We start from the raw sequence: 22,581 nt of genomic DNA on the forward strand, positions 1-22,581 counted from the left end.
AAGATTATTTTCTTTCTTTCATCTTGAGACGCTCAAAATAGATAGTGACATATTGTAATGAATATTTACAGAGCAATGAGAAAACATGATTGTTTATCACATCGCAACATCTACAAACAGCGAGACTTATTGTCATCATGATAAAAAGATTCTGGCTAATCAGTACATCATTCCGGGATGAGCTGCCCTCTGGAAGAACACATTGGGATTGGCCGACAAGGTCGTGTAGAGATTTCCAGCATCCTCCGGCCTCAAGTACATACCAGGTGGCAAAACGAACGTCTCCATCGGTCCACGTACATCTGTAAGCAGCATAGAAAATAATTATTTTATTTTTAAAAAAACTTGGAATCGATCGTACAACTGGAACAAACCGCCCATCGTCTCGATTCACTCGATCCCCCCGGAAGCGAATTATTAACCAGTATCGGATCAGAGGAGCGCGTATCCGGTCGTAACTTTCCGCGTGTTTGGAGAACGCACATTGTGTATTTTCCATTCTCTATATAATAAATTGTAATATAAATTACGATATATCGATAGAGATATAAATATGAGATATCCGTCGAAATCGCGTCATGCGAAATCGGCACGAAGCCCTCGTTACGCCGCGCGCTCTAAACACGACTGTAATTTAAATCGTCGGCGTAAAGTAGGTCTCGCGGCTCTCGCAGCTGTCGTTACAAGACGATTACGCGAGTTCGTTCTCGCCTCGGCTCTGGATCGCTAATTATAAATTCGAGACTTTCGACGCGCGCGGTAATTTCTTTCGACGATTACTATATACATATATATCGGGCGGATCTTCCTCGGAGAAACACGTTATACGTGCGTAAATTTAATCAACGCTTTTCTTTTTCCGTTCAATTATCTTTTTAATTTACTTTTCTCGTTACTGTGATCCTCGGTATGCTGGACATTACACTTTCTTACGTTTATTCCTCGCATGCTCGTCCGTTGCATGCATGCGCCTCGAACCGATGACAATGTAAAGGAAACCACTTGTCAGCGAGATGTCGTGCCTCCTCGCCTGTAATGAGCGTCGTGAACGAGCGAGTTGTTCCCTTGTGCCCGAGGAGGCTAGCGACCTTTGCATCGTAATACCTTGCGTATTTCACGCCTTGCACGTAATAATGAGCTTTACCGTAAAGAAACGTGTCGTCGCGCAGGGTGAGGCCTGGTCGTATCGACGATAGGCGCGCGATATCGTTATAATATATTATATTAGATTATATACGATCCGGGTAACTTTTTTACGAGAACCGGAATGTATACACTGTTAACGAATTCCTAGGCGAAAGTTTGACGATTTCTCGAAGAGATTCCGACGTGAATTTCGCTAGAAAAAAAAACAGCGTCGCGCTCGTTGAACTGATACGCGCGCCTGTCTTTAACGTAAAATGCGTATCGCGTGGGTGAAAGTCATCCGGCTGATGATTTACGAGCCACGGTCTACGTAGTCGTATGTGCGTTCGAGAAACGATCGTGGCTCGTATCGACTGGATCCACGCGTGCCCATTAAGCGGGGCGATAAATACACGAGAGCCACAGTTATAGGATCTTTTTTTATTTTTATATATACCTATTTTTTGGTTTTATTTTTTTTAACGCGTTATAGCAACGAACGCCACGCAACCTCGTTACAACGACGCGTTCCCTTCGAATAGAGCTGAATAGGATCTAGAAATCTCGTTTACGTACATACGCGCGCGCTTTTCCATTATGCGTCTCTAGAAAGTGTGAAACTCCCGTTTACAATGTGTGGTTCTCTCTAAAAGAAAATATATCTAGAATCTCGAGTCTCTCGGACACGCGGAGAAGATGAAGAAGAAGGCCCCGCGGCGTTTTCCGCGAGATATCGACCTACGAAGAGTCCGCGCGCGGATGCATTTTATTCCTCTTCGAGACGTGCGTGCGTAGATCATTGTCACCTCGAGTTGGGTCTCGTTTCACGAGAGAGAGAGAGAACATGAATCCAATCTCTATCTCTCTAACGGGATTTATATTCTCCCTTTCCTCTTCCTTTTCCAACAAGCATCGTGCGTGTAACGATGCTGACCTCCGCCTCTCGCGACTTTCTCCCTCTCCTCTTCTCTTTCCTCTCTTTCGTTCGCACCTCGAGGTGAAGGTCGCCGAGGGCGTCAGCGTGACGGAGGAAAAGTTTCGGGTCAGGAAATGCGCGGGCAGGGCAGGAAGTGTCGAGATTTTACACGAATGATACATGAATGCTTCGCTCGAGATGTTCTGTGCGAGTACCTGATGCGAAAATATTTATATTTAATTGCATTTTTCAATTAGAGAAAAAAAAACGGTGAAACTTTAATGCAAGACGAACTATATCAATGGAATTTAGCATCAATGTCGTCGTATGTCGTATAATTTAATCAAAATGAGTAAAACAAGTCGAAAATTTCAGTAGTATACATATACGTACATAGAGTATCCCAAAGTTAAACGCTCAAATTTTGCCAGTATATTCTATAAGTAGAAACAAGAAAAAAATGTTATATTATGGATGCGAATCCACACGAGTCTGAAAATATTTTATTATCGCGTTTTATTATTACATTAGAAAAGAAAATACATTCGTTTAATTTTCTAAATGCTGTTTTTCGTTACCAACACAAACTTGACAGAGCGAATTTAACACTGTACATATCTCTCTGATTTAGCTCACTGAATGCCAAGTTAATCTTTTCAACGAGTTCTTGCCGTCAAATTGATAAGATATACTTTCGCTTTCATAGCTCTTTACAGATAAAAAACAAGCTGTAATAAAAAATATAGCCAGGATAAACAGGCTAGATAAATACGGCTTTTCTTATTCTTACATTGTACCACGTACAACAGTGCTATAATTTTCTAATAAAGCATTTTCGAACATAACAGTTTTTATTTCTAACTGTAAAACATATTGACAAAGTTTAATTTCAAAGTTTAACTTTGGGACACCTTATATATATAAATATATTATACCAATTAGATCAATTTATTAATGTCTTGATCAGGATAAATTGATACGCTTTTGTCGGAGTCTGTTCTTTGCGTGACGCGAGGAACATCGACGTACCGTAACCGTTCCAAGGAAAGGATGCAAGTACCTACGACGGGGTCGGCATAGGACACACAGAGCAGTTTTGCATACGGCACGTAATAATAATCGGGCTCAACTAATTTCTGAAAAGAAATAATGACCGGCTTACCGTCCGAGTATATAGGACTTCCTCCGTGCCTGCAGGCGCTGCATCCGGGTATCCCGGACGAGACCAGTGCGACTCGATCTGTAATTAGAAGTTTCCACGTTATGGTAATCTCGGAGGGGGGAAATGTTGGCGATTACACTACTGTAACCGTTCATTTCAGAGCACGTCGTTTTAACCGATTGCAACCGGTCCGTCGTGATCGATTTTGGTTCACCATCTGTATATTCGCGATTGCGATTTATAAGAGGATGATCTCTGCACCGGAGTTAAGCGATACCGTTTGCAATCTCATCCTTGAGTAATACGCGCGATTATAGGTGCGCAATTATATGATTATAGGTGTACAATCGCGAACGTACACGCATTTTCAAACGCGACAAAACAGAAAACACACGCGCGCGTCTCGTTTATTTACTTTCTCGTTCACTCTTTTATTCCACGTTTCACGCGCCGCCGATTTCGGTCGTGACCGCGTTTCCGTTATTCGGCTACGGATTACGTTGTCCGCACGTTTGGCGAGAAACTGAAGATCTTTTCTCGCGGTGTATCGAACAAACGAATCGGAACGACAATCGCCGAGAGCTCCGAGAAACGTAATCGCACGGTGCGTGCACGTTAAGAGAAACTCAGATTCGGTAAAAAAGAGATAGAGAGAAAGAAAAGAGAGCTACCGTCAAGGTGATATCTGGTTTTATACTGCGCCTCCTCTATTCGATCTCTTTCTTTTTTAATATAAGCGACTTTCATTTTCGTTTACTCGCGTCTTTAAAAAAGAGCCCGACGACTCACCGGCACTGTGATAATGCAGCTTCCTCTTCAAAGACGCCTCCGTGGGCTTGAAGTGAAAGAAGGAGGGCGAGTAGCCGCTACCGGGAAGGGAGCTGAGGGCGTCGTCGCGGTCGCGAATGACAGCGGCGGGACCCTCGCGACCCAGGGCGGCCAGCTGGCGTCCCTTGGGCAGGAACATGGTGAGAAAGACGAAGAGCGACGTGGCCAGGAGGCCGTAGGCCAGCCAGGCCTCTCGGTCGTCCTCGCTGCCGGCAGCGAGCGAACCGATCCCGCTGGAGACCCAAATCGGCAGCGAGAGACCGACCGCCAGACCGATGAAGGCCGCCTCCCGATTATTGTCCCGGACACCGCGCGCCCGGATCGCCAGACAAGTTACCGCCACCAGCAGCGCTCCAGGGTACCTGGAATTTAGTAACGACTGTGGAAAGGACGAATCTCGTTTAGTTCAAATGTCAACGGCTATAAAGATCATTCATAGCTGTGAGGGTAATAATAAAATATAATTTTAAAAATAGTAATAATTAAATATATACACTGAGAGAATTTTCTCTTAGAATTTACCCTGATTAATTTTACCAAACTGCATAGTAAAATTAATCAAGCATATTTTATATTTTATTGTGATAGATATTATTATTTTTATTGTGATAAATATTAATCAGAGAAATTCTCATAAAATTCTTTCCATATCATATTGTCCCACGTGTTACCATGATTTTCAGGGTAAATTCTAAGAGAAAATTCTCTCTATGTAGAGGATAATAATTTTAAAAAATAATTAAAATAAAATGTAAAGTATAGATTAGAGAAAAAAATTCCTCTTCGGCGGGGAATGATGATAATCAATCAAATAGGCGTAAAATATACATAGGAGTAAAGTTTATTCGCAAAAGTTTACCCGAGGGAAGCCACTATCTGTCCTAGTGGAGTCTTGCAGGAGGTGGACGCTGACGAGCTTTGGCCCGCCGCGCCCGCTTGCTGCTGCTGCACCTGGATCACCGCAGGTGGTTCGCCGTAAAACCATTGCCCGACAATGGCCACCTGCACCAACACTGCGAACACCAGCACCAGCGCCTGCAGCAGCAGAACCGAGACAAGAAAGAGCTTCTTTGTATGTACGATTACTTCCTTTCTACAAGATTCACGCATCCAGCCGTCCACCCTGCGTCGATCGGCGCTCTTTAATTAAAGGTGAACGTCCGACGGTGACAGCGTGGCCGGCATGCATGCGGAATGGAATGGCATTTTTTTTTTTTTCTCTTAATGCGGACGAGATAAAGAGCGTAAAAACACTGGGAACCAAGTGTTTATTCTCCTACGAGACATGTCATATTTGTTTATCGTGAAAAGATGGCGATATAATTAATATTAATAACGTCTCTGATGTTAATTCTCGCTAATTAAATTCCTATTAATGTCGCTTGCGCACCGCTTTCGTCTAACCAAACGTGTAAATGATAATAGTGTTCTTAATTACGAGAGTATAATTACATTTCGTGTTTTGTGTCGTGGTGGACGAATCGTTCCGATTTCGCGCCTTAGAAAAAAAAAAACAAGATTCTCCTTCGGTCGTAAATGATCCACCGAGATCGTCATGCCGTCGAACGTGAAAAATGGATGTTCCTCCGGAAGGAGGTCTCCGCAGGGCGAGAAGCCCTCGTCGAGTGCCACGCCTGTCATTCAGCATGTGCGCCAACATAACGCCGCGATAATTGCCTTCGTGATTTTTTCGCACACGCATAATTAATCGTCGGCGCGATGACGCAATGCAAGGTGTAAAAAGAGTAAAACGGAAGAGGAGGGAAGAAACGTTTGAGACCCGTTCGCGATAAACAAATGACCGTGCGAGATGAACATCCGGATGGTCTTGTCGGGAGAGTTTTCCGCGTAAAAAGAGACAGACGAAATCACATTATGGTTTTCATTTTTATACGTCTCGATCTCTACTTTTTATTAGCCATGTAAGGTCTTATCAATTAATAATTGGGCATCCTGAAATTATCTCGCCACTCCTTTAACTAATATGGGAGTTTCTCTTTTAGATTTTAAATTCGCCACGCTAAATATGTGTGTGTTTTGACAAACTATTTACATGAAACAAACGTAGAATAAATTTATAAAAATATGCCTGTTTTTTCCATTATATTTACATCTAAAAATTTATGATAGTCTCTAAATTTACAGAATGAAAAAATTCGTAAAGTTAATCAATGAATGATTTATGATTCTAGAATCTGCTGTATATATGATAGATGATTCGTATCGAGGACGCGCTTACCTGATAAGGCGCCGGCAGATAGACCCCGCTGTTCAAGGAAAGCAGGAAGACGCATTTGACCAGCAGGGCGGCGAACACGAGGGCGGCGGGCAGACCTACTAACCGGAAAGCGGCGCAGGATAGCGGATTTTGGCTGAGGGAAGCTGCAGCGGAAAGACCCGCCAAGAGAAAGAGGCCCAGAAGTAGCGCCTGGCCAAGAAACAAATGTCGTCTGTTCGGCGCCGTCGTTCTGGCCTGAAACACGGGGTGAGTGATGTTAATATAGCATAATTTATACAAAATGCACTCGCCACATCGTTTCGTTTGAAACGATTCAGCGTACTATAAGTCGAAAATACGAGAAAGCATCCGAAACTGGAAACCTGTTGAATACAAACTAATTGTAAGCCCAGGTCTCGGCGAAATTCCGTATTGATTGTTTATTGGAGCTTAACAAACGAAAACGATTAATAGTGGGTCGGCGACGAGCTCTATTAATTCCGCGATCGCGGTCGCGACCGTTCGAGCGATAAAAACCTAGCCGACGTTTCCATTTCGCTGCGGGGAACAGCTGTTCTCTCTTCAACGTGAGATTTTCTCAAATTCATATTTTCGTACAATCGACACGAACAAGTGAAACTAAGATCGCGCGATACCAAACGAATAAGCGAGCCATTATATTTATTACTCTCCGGTTTGAAACCTCTTCTGAGAAATTAATTATGAATTTAGAAAATAGATCGTAAAAGCAGCAATCGCACGAAAGGATTACATAATAAATATATACGGTATAAAATTAAATAAAAAGGAAATAAAATGGATAGAATGGTGGAAGTCAAGATTTAATAACGAAAGAATAAAGAAGACAATTATACAAAATGAAAATCAAAAGACGATACCTTAAATACGTAATCAAGTATTTTAAACAAAAGAGAGAATAAAAGAAATTTTGTAAAAAAACGAAGGCACAGAATTCAAATAAATAATCAAATTGAAATGAAAGATTAGACAGATAAATTCCCGAGATAATAATCTGAAAAATGATTAAGATCAAGCGCGATGTATCGCGAATCATCATTTGCGAGGTAGCAATTATACCTAATACGTTGAAGATTATACCGTTCCGGTGAATGAAAATAATTCCGCAGATTCGCAGTCTGTTAGAGATACATACATTTCGGTAAATAGAAGGTGTCAACGTCCTTACGCAATAGAGAGAGAACCCACCTTGAACAATACAAAGACCTCGAAGCTAGCCATGAGGAGCATCGCCGCGGCGCTGAGGGCGGCGAGCGGCAGAGCCCAGGGTCGTTGCTTCAGCAGGGACTTCGGGGTCGGTCGCATCTCCACCTCCTGGCTCTTCCTGACGCCCGGCGGCGGCGACCTGAAGACGGTGACCGTCCGGTTGGGCGCCGGCACGCTGATGACGCTAGCCACGCTCGCCAGGCCGTGCTGCCCGATCTCGGACGGCACCAGGAAGAACTCCGTCGAGAGCTCATAGTCCCGGGAACGCGGGGCTCGCGCCGCCGTCGCGCTTCCGCCGTTTGACAGGCCCGGCCAGCTGATCGCGGCCGTGGCCCACGACAGGATGATCGAGCCCAGCCTCATCGGCGATTGTCTCTGATCTCTCGCGTGTACGCGTGTGTGGATTCGTGTGTGCGTGCGTGTACGTCGGGTAATCCTGATATCGTCGTCGTCGTCATCGGGATATCACGCACCATCTTCTGCGGGCGCGCATCCTTGCAGTTACAGGTCCTGCTCCTGTCAGGATTCACCGGCTGCGCCTGTAATCATATGCTCGCAATTAAACGACACCCGATTAACCCTTTGGACCCCGTCAACTTTTTTTAAAATTTTATCTTTACAAAATATCAACTGTCTTCGCACAAGTTCCGACATAACTGTATAAGGCTTTATCCGTTGCTCAATATTTAGGAAAAGCATTTCTGGCTTTATCGGAGGAAGGAAATTCTCATTAACTGAGGAATACCGGATCGCATTAATGATTTACGATCTCTTTCCGCTGTTCTCGCGTGTCAAATTCGCTCGTGTGGTTCGCTTATGTATATGAGTGTGCTTGAGCCTTTCGAATATTCTTAGCCATATCATATCGGTGCACATCGGGGCTATCAAAGACGCAACTTTTCTCGGACGCATCGCGACCCGACGAGACACGAGATAACCGCGCCCTTAACGCGATTCATTCGCGATGTTCCTGGTCTATCTAGTCGCCCGCGAAAGCTGTATAGAATAACGTAATAGCCCCAGGTCACGATCAGGAAAGGAGCGGGAAGCAAAGCAAAAAGATCGATGGATCGTCGTGTTAATGATCAATTAAGTCGCTCCTCGTGACTTACGCCCGTACTACCACTACTTACGTAGAAGGTAGGCAGGTACGAGCGATCTGTATGCGTTAACTTCGTTAATTGCAACGTCGTTAATTACGAGCCTGCTCAATTGCGCTCGGAAATTGTTTAATAACGCGAACGCGCCTGGCGTGTACACGCATTAGTCGCGGATGCGGACCAACTATATCTATACTTATCTCCGGGGCCAGGCATGACCGATTCGAGGGGAGAGGCGCGCGGGGACTAACGCCATTAATTATTACGAACAGGGTCAGCCGTAAGTAGAGTGAAGCACGGACGGAGTAAAGCACGACGAAGAGGCGCGAAAGACCAGGTAGCTCTTCGACATCACGTCAAAACGAAAGCGATCGATTGAATTTTTCTTTCTCAGCTTCGCTAAAGACAATAGTAAATTTAATCGCAATTAACACTAATTAACCATCGCCTATTTCGAGGGTCACAATGTGATCCGCTCGTACCGATTCAAAGTTGAAAACTTAAAAAAAAAAAAAAAAAGAAAGCACATACTAGATAAAAAAAATTGAATAATATATTCGCACACATTAATCAAATTAATTATTTATAATACTTAAAAGGAACGTTTTGAATTAATAAAAAGGTATTCTTTGACGGAGAGTATTCTTACAGGCTCTTTTTCAGCATCGAGCTTTTCTCTCATGGATCCACCGAGCTATTCGGACTCATTCCTTCCGACCCGGTGCGCTCCGTCCCGGATTCGTTATCCAGTTATCCTTTCGTGATTTTTTTTGCTCCGAGATTCTCGTAAGACCAGGATGATTAAGGGTGTTGCACATACGGCGCGGATGGACGAATTTCTCCGTTTGTCTCTGTTGGAAACTTTCGTCGAAACCGAAGAGTTCGAGGACGACGACCGGCGACGAGGATCGACCGAAGCGTTTTCGAGCGAAGCGCACGTTGTGAACGCTGCGCTCCTACTGAGCTCGGCGCGCTGGCATTCGCGATGGCCAAACCGAAAGCGGACTGGAGTCAGTTCCGTTCCGGAGGTGAGGCCTATCCGTTACAGAGAAGTCGGGGAGATGGTGATGACGATGCAGAGGCGGCGGCGGTGGCGATGAAGAGGAGCAGGAACGGATACTGAAAAGAAATTCCTTCTCGGACGACGTATCGTGCGATCAAATCGATTTGTGCATAGGAAAAACAAATTATTTCATGTATATATAGAGAGGACGATATCATAAGTATTCTCGTTCAAATACCTAAAGCGGGAAATGAATAAAAAAATAAGAATCTATTAGATTAACCTTTCTATCAATGAACGGGTACCCAAAGTAACTTTAAATGATAAAAATAATAACGCGGGAAAGAATGTTTGATGCTCAGCAGCTGCTATAAAGAAATTGTTACAGTGCAATATGTCGAAAACACCAATTGGTACCCAAGTACTCGTACATTGATGGAAAGGTGAAAAATTAGGCATTGATAGAAGGGTTGAGGATATATTTTTAAGGAATATTTTCGCGTGAATTGATTTGATTTGCGTTCAAATAAATTGAAAGAATAGGCTCGCGAATTATTTCGCCGATCCGTTCCTGCTGAGCGAAGCGAGGTAGAAGGGCCCTCCGAAAGAACGAGAGAGAAGGGTCCCGGCGGAGCTGATCCTTCGACGTCGAGGACCGACCCCGGCGACGCATTTACATATCTTACGTGTAATAACCTCGAAAAAGTTTTTAACAATGGCCCGAGGTTCGCCGCGGTCGAGCGAAAGCCGTAAGAAGGTGCAGAGAGACGCGAACAGGGAGGAAACGTTTAACGAACCGTCTGCAATCTTGAAGGATGACAGAGGCACATCCGAGAACCGTTTCCGAGTAAATTCCATCGGTCGTCGTTCTTGAATAGAAACGTCGACTTGTCCGAAATTTTAACTGGAATTCCATTAATTAATCTGTCGAAATTTCTGCTGAAGAAATCTGCTTTCTTTTTTTTAAACGCGCGATGCAACTTGATGGATTTAAAAGTATTTTCTTCAAGTATAAATTTATTAGACGCGTTTTTTTTTTTACGAAACAAGATCGTTAAATTTCGCAGCTCGTCAACCAGAGAGCAATCTCGTCCAAACTTAAGAATGTATTTTTCTTCGGATACCACCGCTACACCAGATCGAACGTTTTACTGGTACACGCGTCGCATAAAAAGTACACGCGAAATTGCAATCGTCGCTCTTTGCCAGCTCTAAAGGAACTGGACCTATCGCCGTAAAAGGAGGGAAGCGTCGTACTCGGGATTTCGAGATTTGAAGGTTCGGAATTTATGTTTCCTGTCGGCTATCTGTAACATTGTTGCGAGAGATGTGCTTTCTTCATCGCATGCACGTCCATAAAAGAAGCGCGCGCGCATAAAAATTCGTCGCGTATTCCCGCTCGCGTGTCCCGCCGTAAATCGGTCCCGCGAAAAAGGTGCTCCGCGGTTAAAAAGCGAGGTCCGACGACCGCAACTCACGCGCCGAATTGTTTTCGAGTATGGTGTACAATGGAAGGATAAAACGCGGGCGAAAAAAACGCATACCCTGAGCGAATCTCACTTGTACACGCACATGTTTATTACGCAATTATTTTTACTATCGATATCCTTGGATAATTCGTATTCGGATTTTTCCTCCAACGATGTATAATGTGAAATTTTTCATTATTTATTTATTATTAAATTATATAAATGTCAACCGATCAGCTGATAATGACAGTTCCTATCTAAAAATACATATCAATATCAATATAGTTATTTAATATTAATTAATTAAGTAATTAATTTCATTATGATAAAATTTCACCATATAATTGGTTCCGCTTAATTCTATATAATTCAATCCAGTAAATTTAATCCGGAGAGGAAAGGATAAACGCGCGAGCAAAGGGACAATTCGCAATTTAGTTTGGATGTTTTGCGAAAGGGAGATTCGCCGCGGCGACATTATTGCGCAGAAGAGGCAAGAAACGCGAGAGGTATGTTAGGCGCTATTGCGGCGTGGCCGACGGCAACGTACGTACGTACGTATACATACGGTTTATGTCCGGTTTTCGAGACAAAGAGTTCGTCGAACTCTCTTGGGCCGGGGCTCGTTCGATCGGAGCGGCGACGCGGCTACCGAACGTGCCGCGTGACGTGACGTGCGACGTGCGCGTGCACCCACGTGCGATCCTAGCGTGCGCTACTCGCACGTGTCGTTTCGCACACGAAGAGAGTCTTATTCGATCGCGATTACGACGAGGATCGATCGTGCCGCGACGAATCAACGCGCATGCCTTCGCAAAAAGAAATTATTGTTTTAACATAAAGAATATATCGTAAGATTTATATAAGTCACCTTCTTTTTCGTTGCAGAATCGAGGATTCGAAGCCAATTGAGAAGATATACGGAATCTTTTTCCGTGAAGAGGAGAACGATTCCTTTCAGAGTGTCGCCGTCTGGCCACACCCGGTCACTTTCTCCGCCAAAGTCATTCCGGTACCATAAGTTACTACCCTTAATGACGCAAGCTGCCCACGCGATCTAGCGTGTGGTGTTGCAGCGCACTTTCATTCTGGACGAGCTGTAAAAACGAAAATTAAATACGTAAGAAAGAGTAATTAAATCACTGGTATGGCGTAACAGATTATTACCTGATCGACTTTGACCGATAGTTTCGAAAGCGGTACGGAAATCCTTGTCCCTGAAACATGTCTCCAAGTACATATTTCACTGAAAAGATCAGACTGGAGAAATTCTTCAACGTATTACATTATCTTGAGTAATATTTGATGTGTGTAGGTGCACATCGAGAAGGGATTTTTAAACGTAGTTTTCTCTAATTTACATATTAGTGCTGTTAAAAAAATAAATGTCAACTGATCAGCTGATAATGCCAGTTTCTCTTACGAATCCAAAGTAGACTCTTTTGACGAAATTTTATGCTTGGAACAATTACACAACTGTTTAATACTATAGAATACTCGAGACTTTCAACTTTCAATTAATTAGATTTAAAAAATGTATAAGATAATTTTTTCTAAGCATTGTCAGAATTACATCAAGTTACGGCAAGTATGAGAAAACTATTATGTGTTGAAATATCTGTGCATAAATTATATATACTAGCATAGAGAGAAAAGCTTCTTATTTAGAAATTTAGCCCGTCGAAAATGAATAACTGAATAATACTTTACGTAAAACGCAGACAAAATCTTTACGACCGGGTGCGACGTCACGTCGGCGATGATTTCCAGCTGGAAGAAATCGTCGGGCGTCTCTGCTTCATTCCTGCCGTGCGAAATTCCTTCCTGCGCCTTAGAGGAACCCTAAAAATTGCGACGCGCCGAATCCCTGACGTTCATCTCTCTCGGTCTCCCTCTTCCAGAGAGAGAAGCGGAGTCGCTTGCAACCGGTTTCGACTAAAGCTAAATAAAGGCATGCGAGAGAGGAGGACACGGTCGTGTCGATAATTGCGTTCTTGAAAAACCTTGCTCGCAAATTTTTATCGCCTTATCACCGTTGCCTGAACATTTATCGTCGCTCCCGTTATTGCGGAAACGCCTGCTGCTCACGAATTAAAGATGTAATATTAATATTAACGACCGAAACCGACCGTGCGCGTTTCGACCGAGTGCCGTTAGTTTAGAATGTATATAATTAGAAAACGTAATCGTATAAAAAAAAGAAATTTGGAATATTCCGAGGAAGACACCGGGCTCGTTATATAATCTTGGACTTGGAGTGATCGTAGCCCCGCGAGCGGCAACGCGATGTTGAAGCGAGCGAAGAAAGGAACTGCCCCTTGGGCGCATCCTTCCTCTCTCGTAACTTAACCCTTTGATTTTCCTTCTCCTTGATCTATCCCCCCCCCCCCTCTTCCTCTTTCCCATGTGCTACGGCTACGGGTTTGATGAAGCGTCGATAAATCGAGGCTTCCATCGCGGATTCATTTGAATATAAATCCGACTGTCTGCGCTGGAGGAGATGCTTTCTTCCTCGGGATCGGGAAAGGACGATAAGGGACGAAGAGAGAAGGAGAGAATGCGAGGCGAAGAGGCGAAAGGGAAAGTCCTTTTTTTTCTCGTTGGGCGTCCACAGGTAACCGCAAACCAACCGCGACGGTTCGTCGCGCGAGAGAAGACCCTGATTTTTAGCGGTCTTATTTTTGATGGGTTCTTTCTCTATCCCTCTCGTCGCCTTGTCTCGTCCCGGTCCTCTTCGGCGATTTTAATGCCCTCGCCAATGTCTACAGTTTCGGCGGTTCCCTCTCTCTGTCGGGGACCGATTATGCGCCGAGTCCTGACGAAAATCCTTCCTGACGATTTCGCACAACCGCATCCTCATTTGAAATTCCATCGGTCCTCCCGCTCGCCCGAGGACGTAGGAGATTGCAGAGCGTCTATACGTTGCGTAGGATGCAGCTGCGGCGCGTAATGATCTCGTAAAACTTCAAAACGATCGTTCGGCCGGGGTCCGTCCTTGGAATTTTTTCTTTTCATCGTGAATAAGATTAAACTGGAATGAAATGACGAATAACAACAGACGATAGGTCCAAAGAATATGTGACTATCCTCTTCGAAGGTCGAATGACTAATGTTGATCGATACTAAATTGCCGATTAGACGCGTCAAGAGATAAAACAATCGCACCGTCTTAATAATTAAGAAAAAAAAACAGGAGGAGAATAACGATCGTAATAATTTTACCGTATTAATCTCGGCTGCAATTTGTATCGCGCGGCCGCTATATAATACCCGAGCGTGATTTTCGCCAGAAATAAAGCAAATGCATCAGCACCACCACCACGCGATGTGTGTGTTTCACATCCGTCGTCGTGGCGTCGATACACAGAGAACGGCGCGCATTATTCAAGAAACTTTTCTCAGACCAGGGCCCAAGGCCGAAAGCTCAGCCGCCGGAGAGTCGTATCGGGGAAGTCGACGAGAGGAAGGCGTGTACCGCGTGCACACACGAAAGGGCCGTCCTTCTCTTACGATCATAAATATCGCGCATAAATGCGTATAAGCGCATGTGCTCCATAAATTCGACGCCGCCAACTAAAAATAAAAAAAAAATAAAAAATAAAGAAACGAGCACGCTGTAATTAAACGCCAATGTTGTCCCAATTTGCATTATTGGCGATCGGCCTTGGACGCTTTTCCTCGAAGCTGATTGAGCTCTTACCGGGTCTCGCCGATATTGATTCGTACAATTCGGATAGTAAACTCCAACGCGGAAATACGGGGATCGTTTTATCGAAACGAGATGTCGGAGAAATACACGCGCGCGCGCGCTCGCGAATGTAAAATCTCGCAAGGGGAGAGCCCGCTCGTTCCCCCCGCGTGTCTACGTGCGCTCACGACGGACTAACGATATTTATTATACGTCGGCAATGAATTATGGGCCGTTAAGTTCGCCGTCGTGATGGGGGCCCCTTCGGCCCCAGAGCGCGAGACGTGAGCATCGCCACCGCGCCCGCTCGCGCCCGGAGGAAAAACGCAGGACGGGGCCCCGCGTACGCGTATGTATGTATATATGTATACGCTCGTGTAGCCCGCGAAATGAAATATTTATTCCATTACGACACAGCCACGAGTATTGTAATACGCTTGAATTTTTTCGCGACCCGCCCTTCTGCGGGGGTTATCGCGATGCGTCTCGCCTCGCCATCGCTGGACCAAAGAGAGAGGGAGAGAAGGATTTGTCCGATTGATTATCGCGCTGACATTGCGTGTACGGAGTAGTTTCTACAAAGGGCTCGCTATAATGTTCTCATTTTCCTATTCTCGTGTGTCTTTAATTTATATTAATTTCAAAATTGTATTCTTTTTGATAAAGACATAGGAAAGATATATCGAATCGCAATTCTACATTACATTTAATCCTCTCCTACGTTACATTTAATTTGGATGTATAGCTTCCAAATCTTTGCAATTTAGAAAATAATCTCGATAATTTTAAATTGAGTATTGTCGTAAAGTATTCTCAAGAAGTAATAATTATAAAGAATTTCAAAGACCGCTATTATGCATTAAAACGTGCAAGATATCAATCTAAATTTCTCAGATTATTTTCAAAGAATCATACAAATTGTAAAAAAAGAAAAAAAATGCAAAAGAATTTCACTGGTGATTACACGATCCTCTGACAATGAATCGCAATTTATCATCGGATATTGAGAAGAAGGGTGATCTTTGAGGATCGAGTCTTCACCGAAGCAGAAGCTTGATTTCCGCGGAGAAGATCCCTCGTCGCGGCGCTTCCTCGGTTCGTGCTCTTCGTGGGAAAGTGCGCCGATGACGAGACCGTTTTACGGCCTCCCTCCCGTAACGGTAACGGTAAAGTCGCGGCATCCGCGAGGAGTGTCGCGGGGAATCGCGAAAAATCGCGCGCTCGCGTCTGCATAATGACGAGGAAAACGGGATCCACGCATATGGACCCATCAGCGATTTTCGTCGAAAACCCGGCTTCATTCCTCCCTCCTTCCCTCACTGCCTGGTTACGCCCATCTCGTCGAATTACGAAAGAAATAATCTGCCGGACATTAAACAGCCCGCGTTTACTGTTACGATGGTCCATACGACTATCAATGTCCAACTGTCGGTTCCCCGGGATACCCGCTTGCTCGCGCGAGCACAATTTACGAGGGATCCCCGAAATTAATGACACTACGAGTTTCCTCTTCCCCGGCTCGCTATTGATATATATATTTTTTTTTTTCTTTCTTTTGCGTAACAAGTTGCACGGACGTATGTATGTACATTTAAATGTCGAGATGAATCGGCAAATGTTAATAACTGAAGTGAATGCGTCACGATTAAAAGTTGGCTGATATTTTTGCCTCTTTAAGCCGACGCAGTTATTAAACACGGATGACATATCGTTAAATCCTAATATATGTAAAGATTATTGATCGATGTTTGTTATCGATGACATATTGTTAATTTATCGAATAAATGAATCTTTATGCTACACAAGATTTTTGCGCCAAATAGCTAAGAGTAGCAGTCGCTCGGAAATCTACGATTTCTAAGAAAATATAAAATTCCTGTTACTCTGAACAACATCAGCTGCGCGACATTCCGGATCGGTCTATTAATTCGTGACGCAACACGATTAATTCACGATAAACAGAAACGAGTTTCCGTCGATCGGTGAAGACAGGATCTACGGAAGAATTCAGTCGACATCATGGAGAGTCTGAGCGAAGGTGATCGAGCTGTCCTGAACACAATCTTCGATCCACTTCAACTCGGTCTGTCCGATTTTTCACAACAAGATGGTATGTGACGCAAAACAATACATACAGTCAACGCATAATTACAATATCTATTAGAGTGCTTAATATAATAAAAATTTCATTGAGTTATCAATATAATAATAAATTTAATATATCTCTCTCGCGCGCGCTTTTAATTTATCAAAAAATATATTTAAAAATTCCTTAAAATTTTGAGTACAATAACGCGAATGCTTTGTAATTTCGCTCGGTGATTCGTGCTGCTGCTAAAAGTGCCGTTCGGTCTTAATGACGGCGCAAAATTGTGCGAAAAACTTGTCGCGCTAGTTAAAAAACGGATTGTTCGAATAATCTGCAAGTGCGTAACCGCATTTCGTCTGGCGTCGCAAAAAGTGCGTCCTAGCGTGTTCATTCTCACGCGAGACATTCAGATCGTCATGAATATGTAAAAAAAACCGCGCGCGACGCAATAACAGGTAAATTTTCTTATTATTATACAGCTCTCAAGGATCCGCGCGCTATGCACGTGCAAATTGACTATAGGGTTACATGTGTTGACATGTTGCTACTTTTTATAAACTACGCAGATAGCGCGAGCAAACAAGATGTCATTAATATATGAAAATCTTTTTTTCTCGTTGAGAAGAGACAATGGATACGTTCGAGGAGGATAATTTAGAACCTCACGTGTCGGAAATCGCGAGGAAAGCAATAATCTGCGCGGAAGCGAAGAACTTTGACGAGTCCTTTCGACTCTTCGACGAAGCATTGAAGCAAGCGCCCGAATCACCGTCGATTCTAAACGACAGAGCACAAGCGTTACGTTTGGCGAATCGAGACGAAGGTATATTTCCAAGATATATCGAGATATAAAATAAAGTTTCACAAATATACTTGCGTGCGAGAAGAACTAATTTGATTATCGTGTTCCTTTAGAGGCTTTGAAGGATCTGCATCTGGCGGTGGAATTGAGCCGAGGAGAAGGAAGAGCGGGTATCCAGGCGCTCTGTCAACGTGGCGCTCTTTATCGCTGGATGGAACAGGACGACGAGGCCAGGAAGGACTTTGTATGTGCGGCCAAGGCTGGTTCGAGCTTCGCTAAATCGCAATTGATCGCTCTGAACCCTTACGCGGCTATGTGCAACGCGATGCTGCGCGAGATCACTTCCAAGGCCAATTGCTCTTAATCTAACTCCGTGCGGGATTGCATCTTGAAACAATAATCATCATTTAATAGATAACGCTTTATTTTATCTTTTGTTTCGATATAGATAAACTCACGACTGGTAGATCTACATAGATCCTAATATATATTATGATATAATCGCAAAATATAATAATAATAATAATATAATTAGAAATTTCGCATAAAAATATAAATTATCCGTCTGTATCAAACCGGGAATATATTTCCTTGTAAAATTGAATTTCTCATTTCTGTGCTAAAAAGGAACTCGCGCTAAATTCGACAAAGGACGAAGTAAACATCAAGTTCTGTACCCGTAAAGATTCCTTCTCTTCCAGCTAAAAGCATCTCTCCCCGGATTCGATGAAATGATTTACATCAAACTCGAGAGAACTCGGTATAAATTTAATTAACTACGTTAACTGTCGGTAGACATGGATCGCATTGAGAGATTGAAGACTTGAAACAATATTCACAATTTATTCAACGGAAACTGATATACGCTCAATAACGAAATTACGCCTAATAATAATTCTTTCGTATTACATATATAGAATAAAATACGCCTTATCACACGCGCGTTTCCTAAAGATAGTATTTTACAATCATACCAGTTATTGGAAATTCTCTTTCCATGCAAAAATCACAAGTCGTTTTTGCTCATTCGTTCTTGATCGATCGTACTTAAATGCAACAAAATCTGGAGACTCTGCTATGTTCGGTTTTTCTCAAATCCGTGTGTTAAATTGGAGTTCGATGACCGAGTTAACGCACCCCGCAAGCATATATCGGTTTCAGCGATGATTAATGCGACAATTAATACAGATGATTGTTCCAGAAAACATGAAGCTATCTATTGCCCAGCCTACCTGTCTTTAAACCATAACGAAATCTCGACCTGTATTAGATTTCTCACTCTCCGAGCCTTCCTCGCTGCCGTCCTCTCCTTCGGCCGAGTCAGACGAAGCTTTCCTCTCTTCGCTGGGCAAAGGTAACTCCTCGATTCGCTCATCTTCCTTAGTCGCCTCCGTCTCGCTAGATTTCTCTTCTCTGAAAAGATATAAATCATATTATGTTAGAGATATATATTTATATTTTTATATATAATTATAAATCGCGAGACTTACGATTGAAGTAATGGCGCATCCTCGGAATCCGAATCCTTTTCCTTCTTTCTTTTCTTTTTACTAACTTTCTTGTCACTATCGGACGTTGGGCCATAATATTCGTACTGAAATGAATATTTTCGCGTTATAAATTTAAATGATTGTTATATTATGGCAATTAGAAATATAAAGAAAACTATTAACCTGATACAATGGCCAGAAGGACGCGAAGAAGCCAACATCGGCCGTCAAGTTGGGTAGTAGCCACAAGTGGCATCGACCTAATGTGGGAACCCACAGAAGACAAAATACAATCATTCTGATAATAGCCAACGCTAATATGAATACGAGGAATCCCGCGGCGGCGACGCTTAGGTAATATACGCCATGACGAATAGTTAACGGCCACAGTGGGAAGAGACAGACCCCTATCGCACCTAAGACTACCAATGTGCCAAAAAACCAATAATAAACAGGAATCGGCTCGTATATCCACACATATGCATCGTTACAATCCACAAAATACTGTTCCATGTGCATTTCTAGTCTTACCTGGAAGCAAACGTGTTCTTTATCGAGGAAAAAAAATGAGAAGATTACATTTAAGCTGTAAGAGTGAACTTGCACGCTTACTTTTGGCTTTTTCTTAAGTTCCTTTCGTTCCTCGCTCTTCTCTTCGCTTTTCTCTTCCTTCACCACAACTGTATCTTTCGTCTCCTTCAAATCTTCCTTTTCCCCAGGTTTCTTCGGTTCATCTTTAGTCTTCTTTTTAATGCCCCGCATTTTATTGAGCTCTTCCTCCGAAATGACCACTTTCTTGGCCCTGTGAAAGAACTTGTGCCTCAACATCAAGTCCAAGAACTGGGCGACCTGCTCGCGATTCTCAAACACTGTGGTCCAGGGTGAATTTTCCAACAGAGCGTCGATCGCGCGCGACCCAGTGAAGTACTCGACAATGTGAGTCCTATCGAACTTGGTCTTCTTCGACGGTACATTGCTGCGTATCCACTTTGCCACCGCGTACTCCTCCTTGGATGGCTTGTCTTGGGCAGCCTTTGGGTCCAAACTGGCTACTTCCTGTTGCAAACAATAACTTCCGTTAGATTGTCGACCCAGAACATTTGACCGGGAGAGAAACTACGCGTTTGCACGAATCAGACTGAGGAAGATAGAAGGAGGAATTAATTCGCGAATTTTTGTCGCGGAAAATATCGCGTGCGCGCTGTCTACGTCACGAGGAGACGTTCGACGTTTAACACGGGTTCAACGAATCGAAATGTCATCCGCGCTACGTGACTACGTGTCGAGCGAATCGAACCGCGAATCAAAGGCGATCTTGCGCCGATCGAAATGTCATCCCGCGATCATCGTCATCCTCCATCGCGCCCATATGCGACGCTTACATCTTTGCGCTTCCTGTTTTTCCTGCGCTCCGCCATGCCGTATATTTTGCGTCACGCTTGCGCGCACAGATCCGCTGCTCACGCTGCCGGCCGCCGAAGCTGCTGCGAACTGGCCTCGAACAGGCATATGCGAATTACTACGGCGTCCGTCCGAGCGAGCACCGTTGCGGAAACGATCCTCTCGAAACGCCTCTGCTGTTTGTGCTCCACCTCCTCTCTTCCTTCCCTTACGCGAGAGATGTTTGTGCGCGAGACCTTTTCCGCGAGGAGAGAGAGACGAGAGACACGACCTAACGTTCACTCGCAGATTCACAGAATGGGATGTGGGATGTGGGATGGTGGTAGCGCGTGGAGAAACTCGGTGGCGCATCTCGAAAGCTTCTCGAGATGCCGTGGCGACGTAACCAGGGACCTTGAGGATAATTGGAGAGCGCTGACATTGTCGGCAGCTGTTTGTTACTAATTTACAATATAATTACTGAGAATGCATTATGCGCAATAAGACGATAATTAACATATGATACATTATAAAAACAATAAGGATATTTGGATATATAATTAAAAAAAAATTTACTGGAGATATTAATTTAAATTTAAAAGATAATTCTCTTATTTTTATATTTTTTATTCAATATATAGCTTCTATCAGTTATGCATAAACAAAATATATATTTATCTCTTTTTATTAATATTAATAGTATATTCTGCAAAATGAAAAAAATATATATATTGCTCAAAAATCATAACAAAACAATATTCATGGCTATCCGATTTCTTTTCTGCATCAATTTGATATTTTCAAAATTAAAAACTTGAAAGTAATCTCTGCGGCGATAAAAGAAATCCTTGCTGCAATAACATTGTTATAATTGAATCATACATTTGCAAATGAGCTTATAATTATTCATCAAAGTGAAATGGTACCATTGTAGAATTCTACTATATTTATTATTACTCAATATTTTGATTTAAATAATTCTCTCTATTCAAAATATCTTTAATGCTTTCCGATAGTGTATCACCTTCATATATATTCTTTTTCTTCAGCTGCTTTTTACTTCCTCTACTTGTCTCTCTTGTGCTATATTAATTTTGGTCTTGTCTGTTTTTATGAGTTTTTATGTTTTATAATTTTGAGTTTACTAATGAATATGATACATTTTACTAATTTTAATTTTTAATATGTATCTATTATTTGTAGATTTAGATATTGTTTTGGCACCTCCTGATAAACTTTCTGATATGTTCTTCTCCATTCTTTTTTCTTTTAAAGTACTGCTCTCAATACTGTTTTCATAAAGATTTTTATTATTGCCAGTAATTTGCTCACTATTTGTTTCTTTGCTTCTATATGATTTTTTATTACTTTCACTTTCAGATTCATCACCTATTACGGAGAATATATTAAGGAGAGATGTACCTTTATACACAAAAACAAAATATTACAACTATTTTTACATACCTCTCTTTATATATATCGAATGTTTTCTGTGTAATAGATTAATTGAATTAAAAGTATTTGTCATTATTATTTCATTATTCCCATTTCTTTTGTTTAAGGGCAAATGTGTGTTCCTTCTGGCAAATATTGTGGGTATTGCACAAGATTTTAATTTCTTTTTTCCATCTATTCGCATCTTCTCCCACATGTCCGGTGCAAAATGTACCTGAAATGTAATAATAACTCTTATTGATATCTAGCACTTTATATATAAAACATTTGATGCTATTAAAAGTATAATATATATACATACTTCACATAAAGCTGAGTATCGTCTTGGCGACCAATTGGCTCTGTTGACATTTTTTGTCCAAGCATCTCGTCTCTCTTTATTTCGTGGAAAATAATTCATTTTGAATCCTTTACTAGAGGAATTTCTGCACCATGCTGCGACGCAACCAGTCATGTTTGAAGCTGCGATAAAAATCAATAAATATAAATACAAAAGATAATATTTATTACATTTCAGTTCAATATCCACATACTCTAGCACTTGTAGCAACTGCTACCTGTCAGGTAGTCGTGAACAATTTTAACTTATTTTTTGATCGTATACTCTATCA

General features: G+C 42.6%; 3 protein-coding genes and 1 long non-coding RNA gene across 12 annotated transcripts; 2 read left to right on the top strand and 2 right to left on the bottom strand.

The window, feature by feature from the left end:
• Positions 1-150: 150 nt before the first annotated feature.
• Positions 151-12,076, bottom strand: LOC145943833 (uncharacterized). 4 transcript variants are annotated; one of them, XM_083051698.1, is made up of 8 exons: positions 11,938-12,076; positions 9,244-9,713; positions 7,477-8,033; positions 6,271-6,504; positions 4,891-5,066; positions 3,993-4,393; positions 3,204-3,281; positions 151-302 (listed from the first exon to the last, which is right to left on the bottom strand). In XM_083051698.1, exons 3-8 carry the CDS (start codon positions 7,855-7,857, stop codon positions 160-162), a joined length of 1,413 nt encoding a protein of 470 aa, XP_082907824.1. In that variant the 5' UTR covers positions 7,858-8,033; positions 9,244-9,713; positions 11,938-12,076; the 3' UTR covers positions 151-159. The 4 variants fall into 4 exon arrangements, with proteins under 4 accessions (XP_082907824.1, XP_082907822.1, XP_082907823.1 ...); XM_083051696.1 differs by having other exon boundaries at positions 9,244-11,875; positions 11,938-12,063; XM_083051697.1 differs by having other exon boundaries at positions 9,244-9,727; positions 11,938-12,051.
• On the top strand, positions 172-12,095 carry LOC145943845 (uncharacterized). Of its 4 annotated transcripts, XR_014426584.1 has the most exons (5): positions 172-304; positions 4,012-4,478; positions 4,794-5,103; positions 6,224-6,516; positions 11,955-12,095. It is a non-coding gene; the product is annotated as an uncharacterized LOC145943845 (long non-coding RNA). The 4 variants fall into 4 exon arrangements; XR_014426583.1 differs by having other exon boundaries at positions 4,012-5,183; XR_014426582.1 differs by having other exon boundaries at positions 4,012-5,103.
• Positions 12,096-16,629: 4,534 nt separating this feature from the next.
• On the top strand, positions 16,630-18,249 carry LOC145943841 (tetratricopeptide repeat protein 36-like). 2 transcript variants are annotated; one of them, XM_083051710.1, is made up of 3 exons: positions 16,630-16,864; positions 17,466-17,666; positions 17,759-18,249. In XM_083051710.1, the coding sequence occupies exons 1-3, from the start codon at positions 16,774-16,776 to the stop codon at positions 18,007-18,009; spliced, it is 543 nt and encodes a 180-aa protein (XP_082907836.1). In that variant the 5' UTR covers positions 16,630-16,773; the 3' UTR covers positions 18,010-18,249. The 2 variants fall into 2 exon arrangements, with proteins under 2 accessions (XP_082907836.1, XP_082907837.1); XM_083051711.1 differs by having other exon boundaries at positions 17,469-17,666.
• Trp1 (translocation protein 1) lies at positions 17,896-20,869 on the bottom strand. 2 transcript variants are annotated; one of them, XM_083051706.1, is made up of 6 exons: positions 20,518-20,869; positions 19,748-20,191; positions 19,319-19,666; positions 19,136-19,239; positions 18,878-19,058; positions 17,896-18,032 (listed from the first exon to the last, which is right to left on the bottom strand). In XM_083051706.1, the coding sequence occupies exons 1-5, from the start codon at positions 20,551-20,553 to the stop codon at positions 18,884-18,886; spliced, it is 1,107 nt and encodes a 368-aa protein (XP_082907832.1). In that variant the 5' UTR covers positions 20,554-20,869; the 3' UTR covers positions 17,896-18,032; positions 18,878-18,883. The 2 variants fall into 2 exon arrangements, with proteins under 2 accessions (XP_082907832.1, XP_082907831.1); XM_083051705.1 differs by lacking the exon at positions 17,896-18,032 and having other exon boundaries at positions 18,475-19,058; positions 20,518-20,868.
• Positions 20,870-22,581: the final 1,712 nt, after the last annotated feature.

The sequence above is a fragment of the Prenolepis imparis genome, unplaced genomic scaffold, assembly GCF_030444845.1.
Source record: "Prenolepis imparis isolate NDT839.2.m4 unplaced genomic scaffold, iyPreImpa1.0 SCAF_12, whole genome shotgun sequence".
Classification (NCBI taxonomy): domain Eukaryota; kingdom Metazoa; phylum Arthropoda; class Insecta; order Hymenoptera; family Formicidae; genus Prenolepis; species Prenolepis imparis.